Source organism: Plutella xylostella, chromosome 17, assembly GCF_932276165.1.
Source record: "Plutella xylostella chromosome 17, ilPluXylo3.1, whole genome shotgun sequence".
NCBI lineage: Eukaryota > Metazoa > Arthropoda > Insecta > Lepidoptera > Plutellidae > Plutella > Plutella xylostella.
The window spans coordinates 3,925,625-3,939,504 of record NC_063997.1 but is presented as its reverse complement, the minus strand read 5'-3'; the positions used below and the strand labels follow the sequence as shown (position 1 = coordinate 3,939,504).

Sequence of the window (13,880 nt, the reverse complement as noted above, 5' to 3'; positions counted from 1 at the left end):
ATAACTGTTGTAAATCACAATTGGTTTGAATTTACTAATTCAACGGCTATTTATCACTACACAATCGTAGAACGGTCTGTAGGTAGTAGGCACATGCTGGTAGTTAAGTACCTACTTTATTTATTACATAGTTCTCATAATAATATTGACGATTGATTGGATCTTGCCAAACGAACTATCACGGAATCCCGCACCGAGCAAGATGACTAGAATGTCAAAAGAGTATTGCTCAGTTTCTCACTTGGTAACACTGCCTTTCCACTAGAAAATATGCTATGATGTTGCTTTACGTATATTGATACGTTTGTTACCCTCCAATCATACTCATTGGTTCACATAGCATAGCCCATCTCTGGTAGAAAATAAACCTTTTTGTTGGGTAGGAACCCAAGTGAGAACCTGGTCCTAAAACGGTTTCACTAGTATTTGCTCTTCCGGTACCCGCCGCTGAGACTGAGGCCGATGTGTTGGAAGAAGCCGTCTCGTCGCATGTCCCGCTCTAGTTTCGCGTCTTTCCTGAACTCCTGGTACTCTGCGAACTTGTCCCGGTCGGCCGGGCCGTAGCTCGCCTTCTTGCGGAATGCACGCTTCACGGTCTGTGGGGAGAATTATACAGGTAAATATAATAATCCTAATGTATTTTAAAACACGTAACATGCACGCAAAATTCAAAGGTTTTTTCAACGGTTCGCTTACAGTAAATTCAGCAAAAGAGCTAACTGTACATAGTGCTGTTAAAAGGGCGGGACAGTTGCTTAGTTGCACCTTTCAGGACCTATGAAGACATAATTTCCAAATTCCTAAACAGATAAATGCTCGTCTAGGAATCTTGGCGCTACCTTTGGAAATCAGTAATGTAACTCATGTAATAATATTTGTACGCACCCAAAGGGCAGGATGTAGCTGTACTTATAATTTGTAATAACTTGAAATTTACCTACATTCATGCAAATAAAAATATTCTATTCTATTCAGTGTAAACTGTGCCTAAAGCAGGGATGCACAGACTTATCAAGACTAGGGGCCGCTCGGACAAATTATGAACTGATGGCGGGGGGTTCCGCTCATCTCGCATAATCTTTATTGACCAAAACTCATTTCGCATAACTCGTATGGTCTAAACTTTTTTGGCCGAACCATCACTTTGCCAAGACTTATGTGGCATAAGGCTCGTTTCGTCTAAAACTCTTTAGGCACAATCTTTAAACACCTAAGTTTCGTTCCTTTGTTCCCATCGAGTCACACATCAAACCTGTCACACTGTATACAGTTGGGAATTCTTCATGAAAAGTGTGCCATCCAGTCACAGTGTTACTCGATGGGAGTGTTACTCGTTGGGAATGATTTATTTCTGAATTCCCAACCAGCCGCTGTAACTGGATGGGAACATAAACTAGAAAATTCCCAACTGTTCTCCCGTTACTCGTTAAGATTAAGATTTGTTCAGTGATGATGAATGATGATGATGCCTAACCAGTGATAGGTACTGTGACTTATAGTGTGTTGTTTTTCGGACCCGACAAACTTTAAGGGTGGATTCTACGAGTAATTTCATCGAGAAAAAAACCCCCATATGTGGGGTCAAATCTCAATATTCTAGAAATGGCGGCCATTTTAAAGTTGCTTTGAACTTTTTTTATGTAACTTTTAAGCAGTTGTGAATATTTTAAATGAATAGAGATGACTTTTTGCGGATAATAGCATTTTATTTCATGTCCGTTAGGCGTTTAAATCTCGAGATGATTTTCTAAACGAAGAAGAAAATCTAATTTAAGTTCCTTAGACCCCCACATATGGGGGTTTTTTCTCGATGATATTACTCGTAGAAACCCTTAAAGTTTGTCGGGTCCGAAAAACAACACACTGTATAAGTATTTAATATTACGATTTTTTTTATTTTCGTTTCTTGAAAAAGTATGAAAATAGAAATAATTATTCCGAACAATCAAATAAGTTTTATTAAACTAGTTAACAATAAAATTATAAAATCAAAACCGAATAGTAAAATCCAATCATTTTTTTTTCTATGAATGATAGATAGATACTGGGTGGGTAGTACAGCAGTAGCCACAAAATAATAGAGAAAATGAAAACTTTCATTTCCCAAATTTTGCGTGGAGGTGACTTTATGGCAGTTTGATATTTACTTATTGACTCATATCTGCTCTGCTTCACCATGAAGAAATAATTAGGTACTTCCGAAGTACCTACCTCAGATTAATGATGATCTGGCGCTTACATCGCGGGCGCGCCTCGGACATAGACGGAAGATGCAGATGATCTCAAAATAATGGCGAAAATTATGGGGACCAACACCGATCTAGTACTTACGTACTTATTTATTTATTTTATTCGGAAAACTTAAACTAGTTAAAACTTAATATTACTAATTTGCATAACAGCCATGTAGTAGTTATAGTTATCGCATATGGTGGAATTCAGATCCATTGGACTCTTGTATTGGCTCAAAAGACTTGATGAGGTTTCACTAGCGCCATCTACCTTAATCTCTTATTCGCTCCATCCAAAGGTTGTCTGGCAGAGATCGCTTTTAGTGATAGGATCGCCTTTTGTACCCTAATTAGGTTCATCATCTTTAGCCTATAGCAGTCCACTGCTGGACGTAGGCCTCTCCCAAAGCACGCCACTGGATGTGATATTTAGCTTTCCGCATCCAAATTAAGTTACAACTTGTATATTTTATTATTCTTTTAAATAAAGTGTATTCTATTCTAGTATAATCGGTTTGGTCTATGGTGGAAAATTCTTCATTGAAAATCCCAACAAGTTACTGTGACTTGTTGGGAATTTTTAATTTCATAGTCCCAACTAGTTACAGTGTTACAGTTGTATGTGACACGTTGGGAATGAAGGAAAAGGGTGTTTCAACGAGTAACAGAGTGTGGACTGATGGGAATTTTGAATATAAAATTCCCAACGAGTAACAGTGTGACTGGTTGAGGTGTGACTGGCTGGGAACAAAGGGTTTCGTTTGCTCAAATTTATGTTCGTCTATACCTATGTATAATCTTGTTTCTCGTAATGTTATCTTAATAAATAATATATTAAGTATGTAGTAACTGTACAAATTGTGGTATTTTTCTCCTACAACCCGAAAATCACGATATTGTATGATCAACAAAATCGAAAGTTAACGAGCAATATAATTAATACAAACCCCATGAGATCGAAACCTAAAAATAGGTGCGACGACGAGCAAAGCGAGGAGGAGCGTGTTAGGTGCACATGTTCATCAAAACCAAAGCGGAGCGCAGCGAAGCGGAGCGGAGCGTTTTCCAAACAGCGGAAACAATACAAGGCACCGGTTTGCGCTATGTAGGGAGACGCTCCGTCAAAGTTAAAGCCAAACGAATATTATTACTTTGTATAAACCTAATAAACCTATGCCATAGCATTATTAGGCTATTCAAGATTTGGCCATACCATTGTTAGGCTAAACAATGTTATGCGAAATAACTTTTTACTAAACGAGATTTATGCCATACGATTTTCGGCGTAACGAGACTTTGACCAAACGTTAGTATGCAATACGAGATTCGGCAAATAAATCTTATGCCAAAAAAGGTAGAACCGATGGCGGGCCGCCAGAAGTATAGGTAATTAAAGACAAAAAATAATTGATAATATTATATAAATAATGTTAAAATTGAAAAATAATTGATTTATTTTGAAGCGTGGCATAGTGCTTACAATCTTTTTTATTTATTCGGCTTAAATTTTCATGTAAAACTGCTTCCAAACATTCGTTTGCAAGGCGTTTTAGATTTTTGACTATTTCGTATTGAAAATTTAGTAGTTTAGTCACATATTACAACATAGGTACAACCAAATAAGCTGGCACATTTTCAGAGCAGAGTTTATACCCAACTCTTTGTACGTATTTTTAGTTCAGCATTTTTCTTTCGTGAAATTTGTTGCGTAAATCTTGGTCGTTTTGAATGTTGATAATTTTTAACTGCATTATCAGGATTTTTAAGTTCCTGGACATCCCTTTGCTTTTCTGTCAGAAAAATTCAAATAACTAATATATGTACTTATTAAATTAAGAGATCGTTCCAGTGTCAATTCAGGACTTATAGCCACCTTATTTTTGTATAATACAATAAATATCTATATTCGCTTTCGATGTCATCAAGGAGTGGTTTGAATTGCCTGTGATTGAGTACTTTTCGAACATATCTATTTAGAATCAAATATTTTTCGAATGTACGAGAGTATTATTTTTGCTGTTGGCGGGCCACTAGTATACGATCGGCGGGCCGCATGCGGCCCGCGGGCCGCGGTCTGTGCATCCCTGGCCTAAAGGCTTCCGCCGCCGCCGGTCCTCTGTTCAAATTCAATAGGTACAATGAAGTATAGGTGATAAACTTACCTCAACCAGAGTACCAGATCTGTACTTCCATAGGGAGAACATGATGAAGATGGGGATCAGAGCTATTCCGGCGTACTGCAAGAGCGTACCCGCAACTGAAAACAGAAATAGCAACAAATGTTACAGAACAGTCGTGATTCGTGATAATAAAGCGTGTCTGAAGTCGTTAGTGTGAACTAGGAGGATGACTCCAGTCAGGCACAATCTAACTAGTTAGTAACTACTAATAATAAGTTTGTATGTATTATAAACGCTTTTAAAAGTTTGTATCACTGGAATTTGCTATGTAGGAAGCGACACCCTAGAAAACTTTAAGACGAAGCGAAAGCTTATCAGAAAAGATAATCGATTATTCATTTTCCTAATTTTTTTGAAAGGCATCGAGCATTCAACATCGCAAAATTCTTCACATAAACTCACCGTAAGCGCCGTTCGGGTAAACATATCCGTCGCCAAACACCAGGCTCTCAGTGGTGATGAGGGTGTACATGAACACGGTGATCATGATGGCGGGCGTCACGATGGACCAGCACACGCGCCAGTACCAGGACGTCTTGATGCCCAGCATGAACTCGATGTCGATGCAGAGGTTCTCCAGACCTGCCAGGAGAGTACAATAGATATTAGTTAAGTTTCCTATACAGGATGTTGCAAAAAGGGTATACTAAGCCAAAAAGGGGGACTCAGGTGGTCATTCTGAAGAAATTTTGTTCTACGTGTTCTGAAAAAATGCGAAAAATATTTTCGTTCATCGTAACTAATAGTCACGTGACTTAAGTTTCTATGGAAATAAATTCTATAGGCCGAATGCCGAATATGTCAGCTAGAAAAAAATAATTTCCGTGACTCTTCCAATATTAAATTCATATTCAGATAGGGTATCATATCTCACGTTTCAGGCCAACTGGAACTTATCTGGCATTAAATATAAATACCCAATTGTATGCCTAATAGCAATTTTACCTTTATCAACATACCTATTGCAAAATTACCGATAGGTACATTACTCAGTACTTAGGAATATTTATATCCTACTGATATGTGAGTGGTATATTTATTTAACTTTTTATTGTACAGATATTACTAAATAAACGTACAAAGGGTGGACTTAATGCTAAAAGCTATAAAATTATCTAGCTTAGTTAATTAAGTAGGAGTACCTACTTACATAAAACTACTTATTTAAAAAGCTCTAAGCATTTATGTCGATATTAAATTATTAAATATGGCGATGCCGACGATTACGAGGGGCTAATACGTAACGGCTTTAAACATTACAGTCTAGAAATACATACCTAGATACCTACAATATACCTACAAATACGTAACTTATTAGCTACCCATATCAGAATCTAATATTTTAAAATTCAATTTAATGATAACTAGATAAGATACATGTGAACGGCAACATTGTAAAACGATTAAATAAATTAGCATAACGTCGTCATGAAGCAAACCAAACATAAGGCGTTGCCCCGTCGGGTGTCATCTGTTTCTTATTTACATCCCGCTTCTTCTAGTTAGAGAACAACTTATATGTTCCATATCCGGCGTATTAATTGACCCTATACCAAGGAACATAGTATTTGTCACCAATGGCAATGTCGGTGACAATTAAGGCTAAGATGAAAAAGAGCGAAAAAAAATATTATTAGATAAGTAGTTAGGTGCGTACCGTATATCCAGAACACTCCGATGGTCTCGACGATGGCCGCGAACAGCCTCATGAAGGTGCCTCCGTAGTAGTCCACCAACTCCAGGATGTATTGTCCTCCCTGAAAGATAAAATTTCTTCAGTAGGTATTCTACGAAAGCAGTGGCGGATTTCCAGTAAAGCCCGGTATGACCGGGATTCTGGAAATATCAGTAATATTTCACAGACTCATATCAGGTATCCGGAAGTGGAAATCGTGCGGCTTAAGTCATTTGTGTAAACTGCACATCCCTGAGCTGAGATTCACACAAACTGGCTAAGATCTAAGTACAGGCAGGCCTGTGTCACTCCGCGCGTGGGCGGCGCAGGCGCCGGCCTGGCGCCTGCCGCCTCGAGGGGGCAAATCTAGTCGGCTGCCGCAAGCGGAAGACGATACACGCGCGCGCTATTTGTTCCTATTTCGTACTAGTTTATAAATGTCGTATTTAGGTATTTATTAAAATTTATGAATAGAAAAATGGACATAAAAAGAAAAAAAGCAGCAAAAAAATACTGTGCCGTATTTAATTGCTTAAATACGGATCGTGATCCAAATTTAATTTTTTTTAGATTACCAAAAGATGCTGACAGGTAAAACTAATCTAAGTATTTTATTGATTTCTTCTACGTTCCTTATTTGAAATGAAATTAATACGAACTACAAACCCTTTTTTTCTCCATGTTGAACAAAGTCTATTCCAATTTTTTTTTCGTTAAGGTATTAAATTTACAGACACAACTACCTTCAAAATGTATTAATGAATCGATTATAAAATGTGAGCTGAGTGGGATTCGTGCTCAACTAAACTAAAACAGAACATCATGATCAATTTCATCTCAATATTATCACACATTATGAAGAAAAAAAACATTTTTTGACTGAAGTAAATGTTTTACGTAGATATAGGTACCTATCTACCTCTTTCTTTTACTTTTACTTCAAATAATAGATCTATGAATAGGTCTTTAACTATGAAATTTCCGTAGCTTCAACTAGTCATTTCCAATAGAAAATAAGTTTGGAATAGCTTTGTATTCTAAATTCAAATTATTTTGTTTTAATATCATGACATTCTTTTTACAAACTCAGTCCGTTGCTTAGTAAACGTTGAAGTCTGTGGTGCTGAGGCAACCCTAAGGTGGCTTCTTTTTCAATGCGTATTACCACGTATAACTTATTATGCACCGTAGTCCAGTGAAATAAGGCGCATATTCCCTCAAAAATAAATTGGTAGGTAAGTAAATAAAAACGTGTGCGGCTGGAGCGCGATCTAAATTAGATCTTATTGCTTATGGGATGGAGTCATATTTCTTTGATAGCCATTGCGAAGATGGACTTCTGTACCTGGTACTAGTTATTATTCTGTGGTACAGTGCCATTAATCAATACCATGGGGCTTTGATGCTGCGCATGCGCTGGTCCTCTTTACTGAGAACAACTATTATAAATCGTGAGCTATTATCAGACGCAGTACATAAATACTCACAGGGGTAACATAGACGAGTCCCACCAGGAACCCGACGGCGCAGCCCAGCGCCGACATGTAGATGGTGGGCACGCGCGGGAAGGCGTCCATCAGCACCGTGGTCACCGTGGACAGCAGCGCCACGCCAGACCCGATGCCGAGGACCGCCATCATGGAGAAGAATAGCACGGAGAACAGCTGCAAAGAGAAAGTGGTCAGAAATTATACATATTTGAAGAGGCTTCAAAGAGATTTCAGGTTTCTCTACAGGGTAGAGTCTACACTACAATCCAATGCAAAAGAATGAGAGGTTTGGAGTTTTGGAGTGAGGAGCGGGGTTTTTTCTTTTATTGTTTATTGTTCATTTATTTATAATATTTCTTAATAATACATACAGTGCTCTTAAACCTATTAAGGTTTGAATGGGTGTATGAGTCAAACTACGCTACGCCTTGGGTGCGCGCTATAAAGAGTCTATATGCGCTATATACTATTCGTTTAAGTATCGGAAAGGTCCAGCTTCGAATCCCTACTAAGTATTGTTCGTAAATAAATGCCTCGGTAATTGTGAAGCTCCTCAGACCTTATCAGAATTCTTATGGCATGTGAAAGCTCATAAGATGCATCATAATATACTTTCAAAATACCCACACAAATAAACTAAGCAAAACTGTCTCACCTGCGGCACAAACGGCGACTTGGCGATGGCGTCAGGGTAGGAGATAAAGGCGAGCCCGGTGCCTCCGGAGCCGATGACCTCGCCCACGTCGTCGTAGCCCAGCTCGAAGGCCAGGTTGCCCAGCACGCCGAAGATCGTGATGCCGGAGATCAGACTTGTGAACGTGTCCAGGGTTGTCACGATCATTGAGTCACTGGGGGAATAATTTTGTTATTGTTAACTCGTTGAACTCATAGTTCAGTCAGTGGGGGCTACATAATAGGTTGTACCTACTATGTTTTTGGTAACAAATAGAAAATAGGGTTTGTCATCGTGGTGAAAGGATTTAAGTATCTACCAGCAGTAATATTAGCGGCAGACTCAGTCTGGGCAGGGGGTGCCCGAACTGGTGACTAATGACTCGAAAAAGCTACTTTCGCTGCACCCCACACAGTTTTTTGGTAGCATATTTTGTGGGTATTACCTAAGTACAGCCCAGTAGGTCTAATACAGGTTTGATAGATTGACGAAAACTATAAAAGTTTACGTTTTCTCGCATACTAAGTGGCTTCTGTAATGGAAACTATCATGAAATTTTTGACAGATAATGTATGCAGGTGACAGAAAAATACTGAAACTTTTTTCGTTTACGTAAATTGCAAAACCCGTACTAGAGGCCCGGACTGAGAGATGTGAAGACATCACAATTTATTATAGGTATTGAAGAAGTGAATGATGTCCGAAAAAACTCACCGGTAGACGTTGGTCTTGAATCCGTTGTAAGAAGCGAACATGATGAGCGCGCCCGAGCACACGGACAGGGAGAAGAACACCTGCGTCACCGCCGCGTACCACACCTGGGAATAACAGAGGTGTAATACGTTTTGTGTGTGTGTGACTGTCATCCAGTCTGTACGACCGACAAAAATAAAAATGTAGTCGGTTGTGCTTGGATTGGGAAGGCCGAGAAGATTTGTGTCTGACTCAATAGCTAGCAGTAGGCGGAATATTAGGTACCTACAGTCTCATGATGAGGATTGTACAATATGTAGGTACAGTTAGTGTACATGTGTTTTGTAAGTTTATAATAAGTAATCATAATTTACCTGAAGTTGCAGAATTTTCTCCCATTGTGGTGTGATGAAGAAAAGGATTCCTTTGCTTGCTCCTTCCAATGTGACGGCTCTGTAATTTAAGTAAATTTAAATTACTTACGTACCTATGTATTTAATAACACGGACTATCTTGCCTACAGTAATAAACTATTCAATGTAATATTACGCGAAGCATGGAACGCACAACAAGCACTGACAAAGTTTATATGTCGCAGCCACTCTTGACGTGCGAAATATGCCCTAATACTTCATTCGAACACTATGTTAGATGCAACTGTAGCTGCTTGAGATTCCTGACTGACTGAACTCACCTGATGAGCAAAATCAGCATGACGACGTAGGGGAAGATGGCGAGGAAGTAGGCCGCCTTGCCAGAGCTCTTCACGCCGCGGGCCACGATGATGAAGATGATCAGCCACGACGCGAACAGACACAGCGTCAGGTCCCAGAGTGGGAGACCTGGGGATTAAGAGCATATTATAAAAGTGCTATAGTAAGCTGAAAGGAGTGACTCATAGAGTACTGAACAGCTTTTGTTCCACTACTTTTTGGAAATTAGCGAATAAAACATTAGTAGTTACATACTTAGATACAGACGAATTGAGAACCTCTTCCTTTTTTTGAAGTCGGTTATAAATGCTTGCCATGAAAAAGCTCTGAAGTCACGTGGCCAACAAAGTTAATATTGCCGAAAATATTTACTGTATCCACGCTAGAGCTTCCGCTGCGCTGACAAGCCCTAGTCTATCTAGCTCTAGTTCTAGTATTGGTCACCAAAATGCTAAGAAAATAATGATTAATTATGTAAGTATGACTATAAGTGTACTCACCAATTCCATCGTCGATGCCATCTGACTGCTTGAGAACGGTTTTACTGAAATTAAAAGTCTATTAAATGTAAAAAACGTATTATTATGTAGAGTAAACTTAAACTTACTTAAAATACAGGAAAATTCCATTAAGTACATTTTGTATCATCAGCACACGCTATAGGATTCGTTATCATTCATGATAATATCTTTGAGATAGTAATATTTTCACCAAATAAACTTTAGATTATAATCAAATTATATTCCTTATCAGTTTACAAGTTTATATAAATACTGGACGATAGGCATAACATATTTTATCATGATCATGAAACACGAAATAATGCTACTGACTGCTGCCTCCGACCTACGGTAGCCTAGCCAATCAGTAGCGAGGAAACATTATAGATTTTGATTAGAGCCTACAGTTACGTTGTAGAGCGATTTCTGAAGATTTTCGGCATACGCGCTCTTTGCGTGCTTCAAATAACGAGACTCGGCATAATTCTTCGGAATGCTCTAATCGGATGGTGTCGTGTAGCATCAATCGCACTGAATACGAGCATAGAAGCGCGTCAACGCTCGTGCTAGTTGAGTTCCAAAAACAAGCTTTTACTCGCTGAAAAATATCTGAAACCGCTCGTAGCAAAGCGAAACGTGCTACGGTGGCGCTGCGTAGTAATGATAATGGAATACAGTCATTTATACTTATATTTATGTAACTATATTAGTATTTTTTTTGAGTTAGGAAGTGTTTAATAAGATAATCATACTATGTTTTGTCTTGTATCTCTATTTCGGAAACTCGACTGGCTACGCCTGATATGTAGCAATATGGCATGAATTGTTAAGCCGCTTATTAACTAAGTAAGTATTACTAAAAGATTGTATCTTTCTTTTATCACAGTGCTATCGGTCGACCGTCACGTTTTTCAAGGTCTATCTACCTATATCACATAGCTAATTATTAATTGATATGCTAATAATCAGTAAAATGGTAACCAAAAAAAACAGGGAAAGTACGTTAGGAGTATCAAGGCCCCGTTCTGAATAGGCAAAACTGCTGTATTTAGCACAGGTTTCTGGACTAATATAAAAAATAATACTTAACTAAGTAGGTATTGTAATAATACTTAACTAAGTAGGTATACCTACTATCATTTTGCTCTTTAAAGATCATCTTTGCAGGTAGATTGCATTGCAGATAGAATTATGTAGGAAGGAAATCTGATAAAATCTGGTAAAAGGTAAGTATTTGAGGAAAAAAATGAGATTGGGTAGGTACTTCACACATATTTTTTCAGATAAGAATTGCTGCATCGAGCCATGTGCTAGTTGTATCTCTAAGAATGGAGTGCCATCGAATATTGAATTGACTATTAGGTATTGATGACGATGAAGTGTGCTGCACCAATCTAGTTTCACACAAATATATCCTTTAAGACAATGTAGAGTAAGTATGCGCCTAATCATAAGTCATAATCAAGTCTATTTACTCGTAACTCCAAAACTCACGTGAAGTAGAGCTCAGCGCTGCTGACCAGAGTCCCATTGATGGCCGAGGTGTCCAACCCGGTGGCCCCCGAGGGCACGCAGTTGGCGCCCCACTCCTCGCGGCACGTGGCCCACGGCAGCGTGGAGTTGAAGCTCATGGCCAGGTAGTACAGGCAGAGCGCGATGATCGACACGTAGTAGGATAGCACGTAGGAGGCGCCGAGGGCTTGCGCGTAGCCAGTACCTTGGAATGGAGTTTTGGGTTGGTTTAGTGTGGTTGGTATTGGTAACTGATGAAACTTGATGAAGGATTTAGGAACCATTTGTCTGACTTTTACTTTAAAGGAGGATATTAAAACAGGAATTAAGTATCTCTAGATAGAGCATGCTTTTGTTTTGCTAAGGATGTCTGGTGAATGCAGTATAGCAAGTCGTCATTATCGTGGTAACACTCTAACCATAACCAGCTTCATCGTCTATTTAGACGGTTGAATTCAAATTCAAACCAACATATTCCTCACCTTTCATAGCTGGAGACAGTGCCCAGATTTTGACACAGTTACTCGAGCTGAACTGCCCAAGCACCGTTTCCAAATAATACATAGGCTTTCCGATGACAATGAGCACGATGACGTATGGGATGAGGAAGGCGCCGCCCCCGTTCTGGTAGGCCACGAAGGGGAAGCGCCACACGTTGCCGAGCCCCACGGAGGTCGCGATGCACGACATGAGGAACTCCAGGGGGTTGTCCCACTGCGCACGCGCCGGTTGCTGGTCTGTGGCCGCTGCTGCATCCTGGGGTGGTTGGGGATCCTGGGTGGTGAGGAGACAGTTGGGTTTGAGGTGCTGGTTGCTATGTTTCTCGAGGTCGGGAATTCGGTTGGCTAGTTAATACGGATATATTTAACTAAAGGATCGAGAATATATCCCTACTTATATACACACAATGTAATATCCGTTTCAGTCAGGTTGTAATAAAAGGCGGCCAATTTTAAGACTAGTATGGATTTAGAGTTTACGAAAAAGAAACGAGCTTTACGTTTTCTACCCCTGAAAAATTTCATGATAGCTCGCAAGCAGGACCAATAAGCGAGAAAACTACTAGGCCTAGTAAAAGGGTACCTTTACGAAAAGTCCATTGACTTTTCAATTAGGTACATATATTCTAGACTCGTTCAATGGTTAAATTAAATTAAACTTACCTCTAAAGCTTCTGCCTTAGCTTCTTTAGTGAAGCCTTTCTCTGGCACCGGATCAAACCCGGCGTTGTCGTTCCCGGCATCAGCTACTTTCACGGAGTCACCCTACAAAACAAAATACTATATCACATACAATGCACACAATATATAATTATATATTATAGTTTGATAACTATCATCGTGTTAAAATTTAACTATGAGATAATTAACAGCTTGTTATTACCATTGTTAAGCCACGTACCCAACCCGGGCACGCGCTGCCTAAAGATGTAAGAGAATGCGATTATACTTTTAGCGTTTTATATTGATGTAACTTAAAATTGATATCGTTTTATTAGATTCGAATATCAAAGCACCTTATCAACTTATCAAAAAAATATCTAATATTGGTATCTAGCTACGTAGGTAGCTAAACCTGCGCGCAAGCTTTAATCACTAATGTTAATATATTTGCGCTATCTTTGCATATTTGCTGTAGAAATGGAATTGAGGTGTAGTTCATTTGTAGGCAAATTGTACAAATAAAAATACAAAAGTTGAGTGCAGACATGCATACATTGTATCATAGTGGAAATATAATGAGCCATAGCATAACGCGGACTCGACTGTTAAGTTATCATTAGGTATAATAAGTCATCATATAACTTATTATCAGCAGCTGCAGTTGTTTAATAAACAAAAATTAAAATACAACACGTCACGTGAACAAAATTAGTTCGGTACTTACCAATTTTTTAAGTTAGTATTTCAAAGTTCTACTTAGCATGAAAGTGATCCAGAATGACCACTTTAGATTTCACAATAGAATAGAATAAACCACTTCAAAAACCCTCATTTTAAATTTATACCTCAGTTATTTTATATTTTAGTAACACTCTTTGATTTGAGGTAAATTTTCGGATCGCTGCAAGTCACGATAGTCGTATAGTCGATCCTTATCTTTTATCTAGCTTTTATTAGATATTTGTTAGGGTAGAAGGTGCAAAGGGCGACCTGCAATTATATGGAGGAAATCCATTCTCAACGACGTCAATACCATCGGAATCTCCTAGC

General features: G+C 38.9%; 1 protein-coding gene across 1 annotated transcript; it reads right to left on the bottom strand.

Moving 5' to 3' along the window:
• Nucleotides 1-388: 388 nt before the first annotated feature.
• Nucleotides 389-12,692, bottom strand: LOC105392445 (sodium-dependent nutrient amino acid transporter 1). Its single transcript, XM_048626874.1, has 13 exons — nucleotides 12,677-12,692; nucleotides 12,150-12,512; nucleotides 11,650-11,872; nucleotides 10,156-10,199; nucleotides 9,637-9,784; nucleotides 9,317-9,395; nucleotides 8,964-9,067; nucleotides 8,232-8,424; nucleotides 7,574-7,750; nucleotides 6,069-6,168; nucleotides 4,814-4,993; nucleotides 4,394-4,488; nucleotides 389-596 (listed from the first exon to the last, which is right to left on the bottom strand). The coding sequence occupies exons 1-13, from the start codon at nucleotides 12,690-12,692 to the stop codon at nucleotides 420-422; spliced, it is 1,899 nt and encodes a 632-aa protein (XP_048482831.1). The 3' UTR covers nucleotides 389-419.
• Between the last annotated feature and the right edge of the window lie 1,188 nt (nucleotides 12,693-13,880).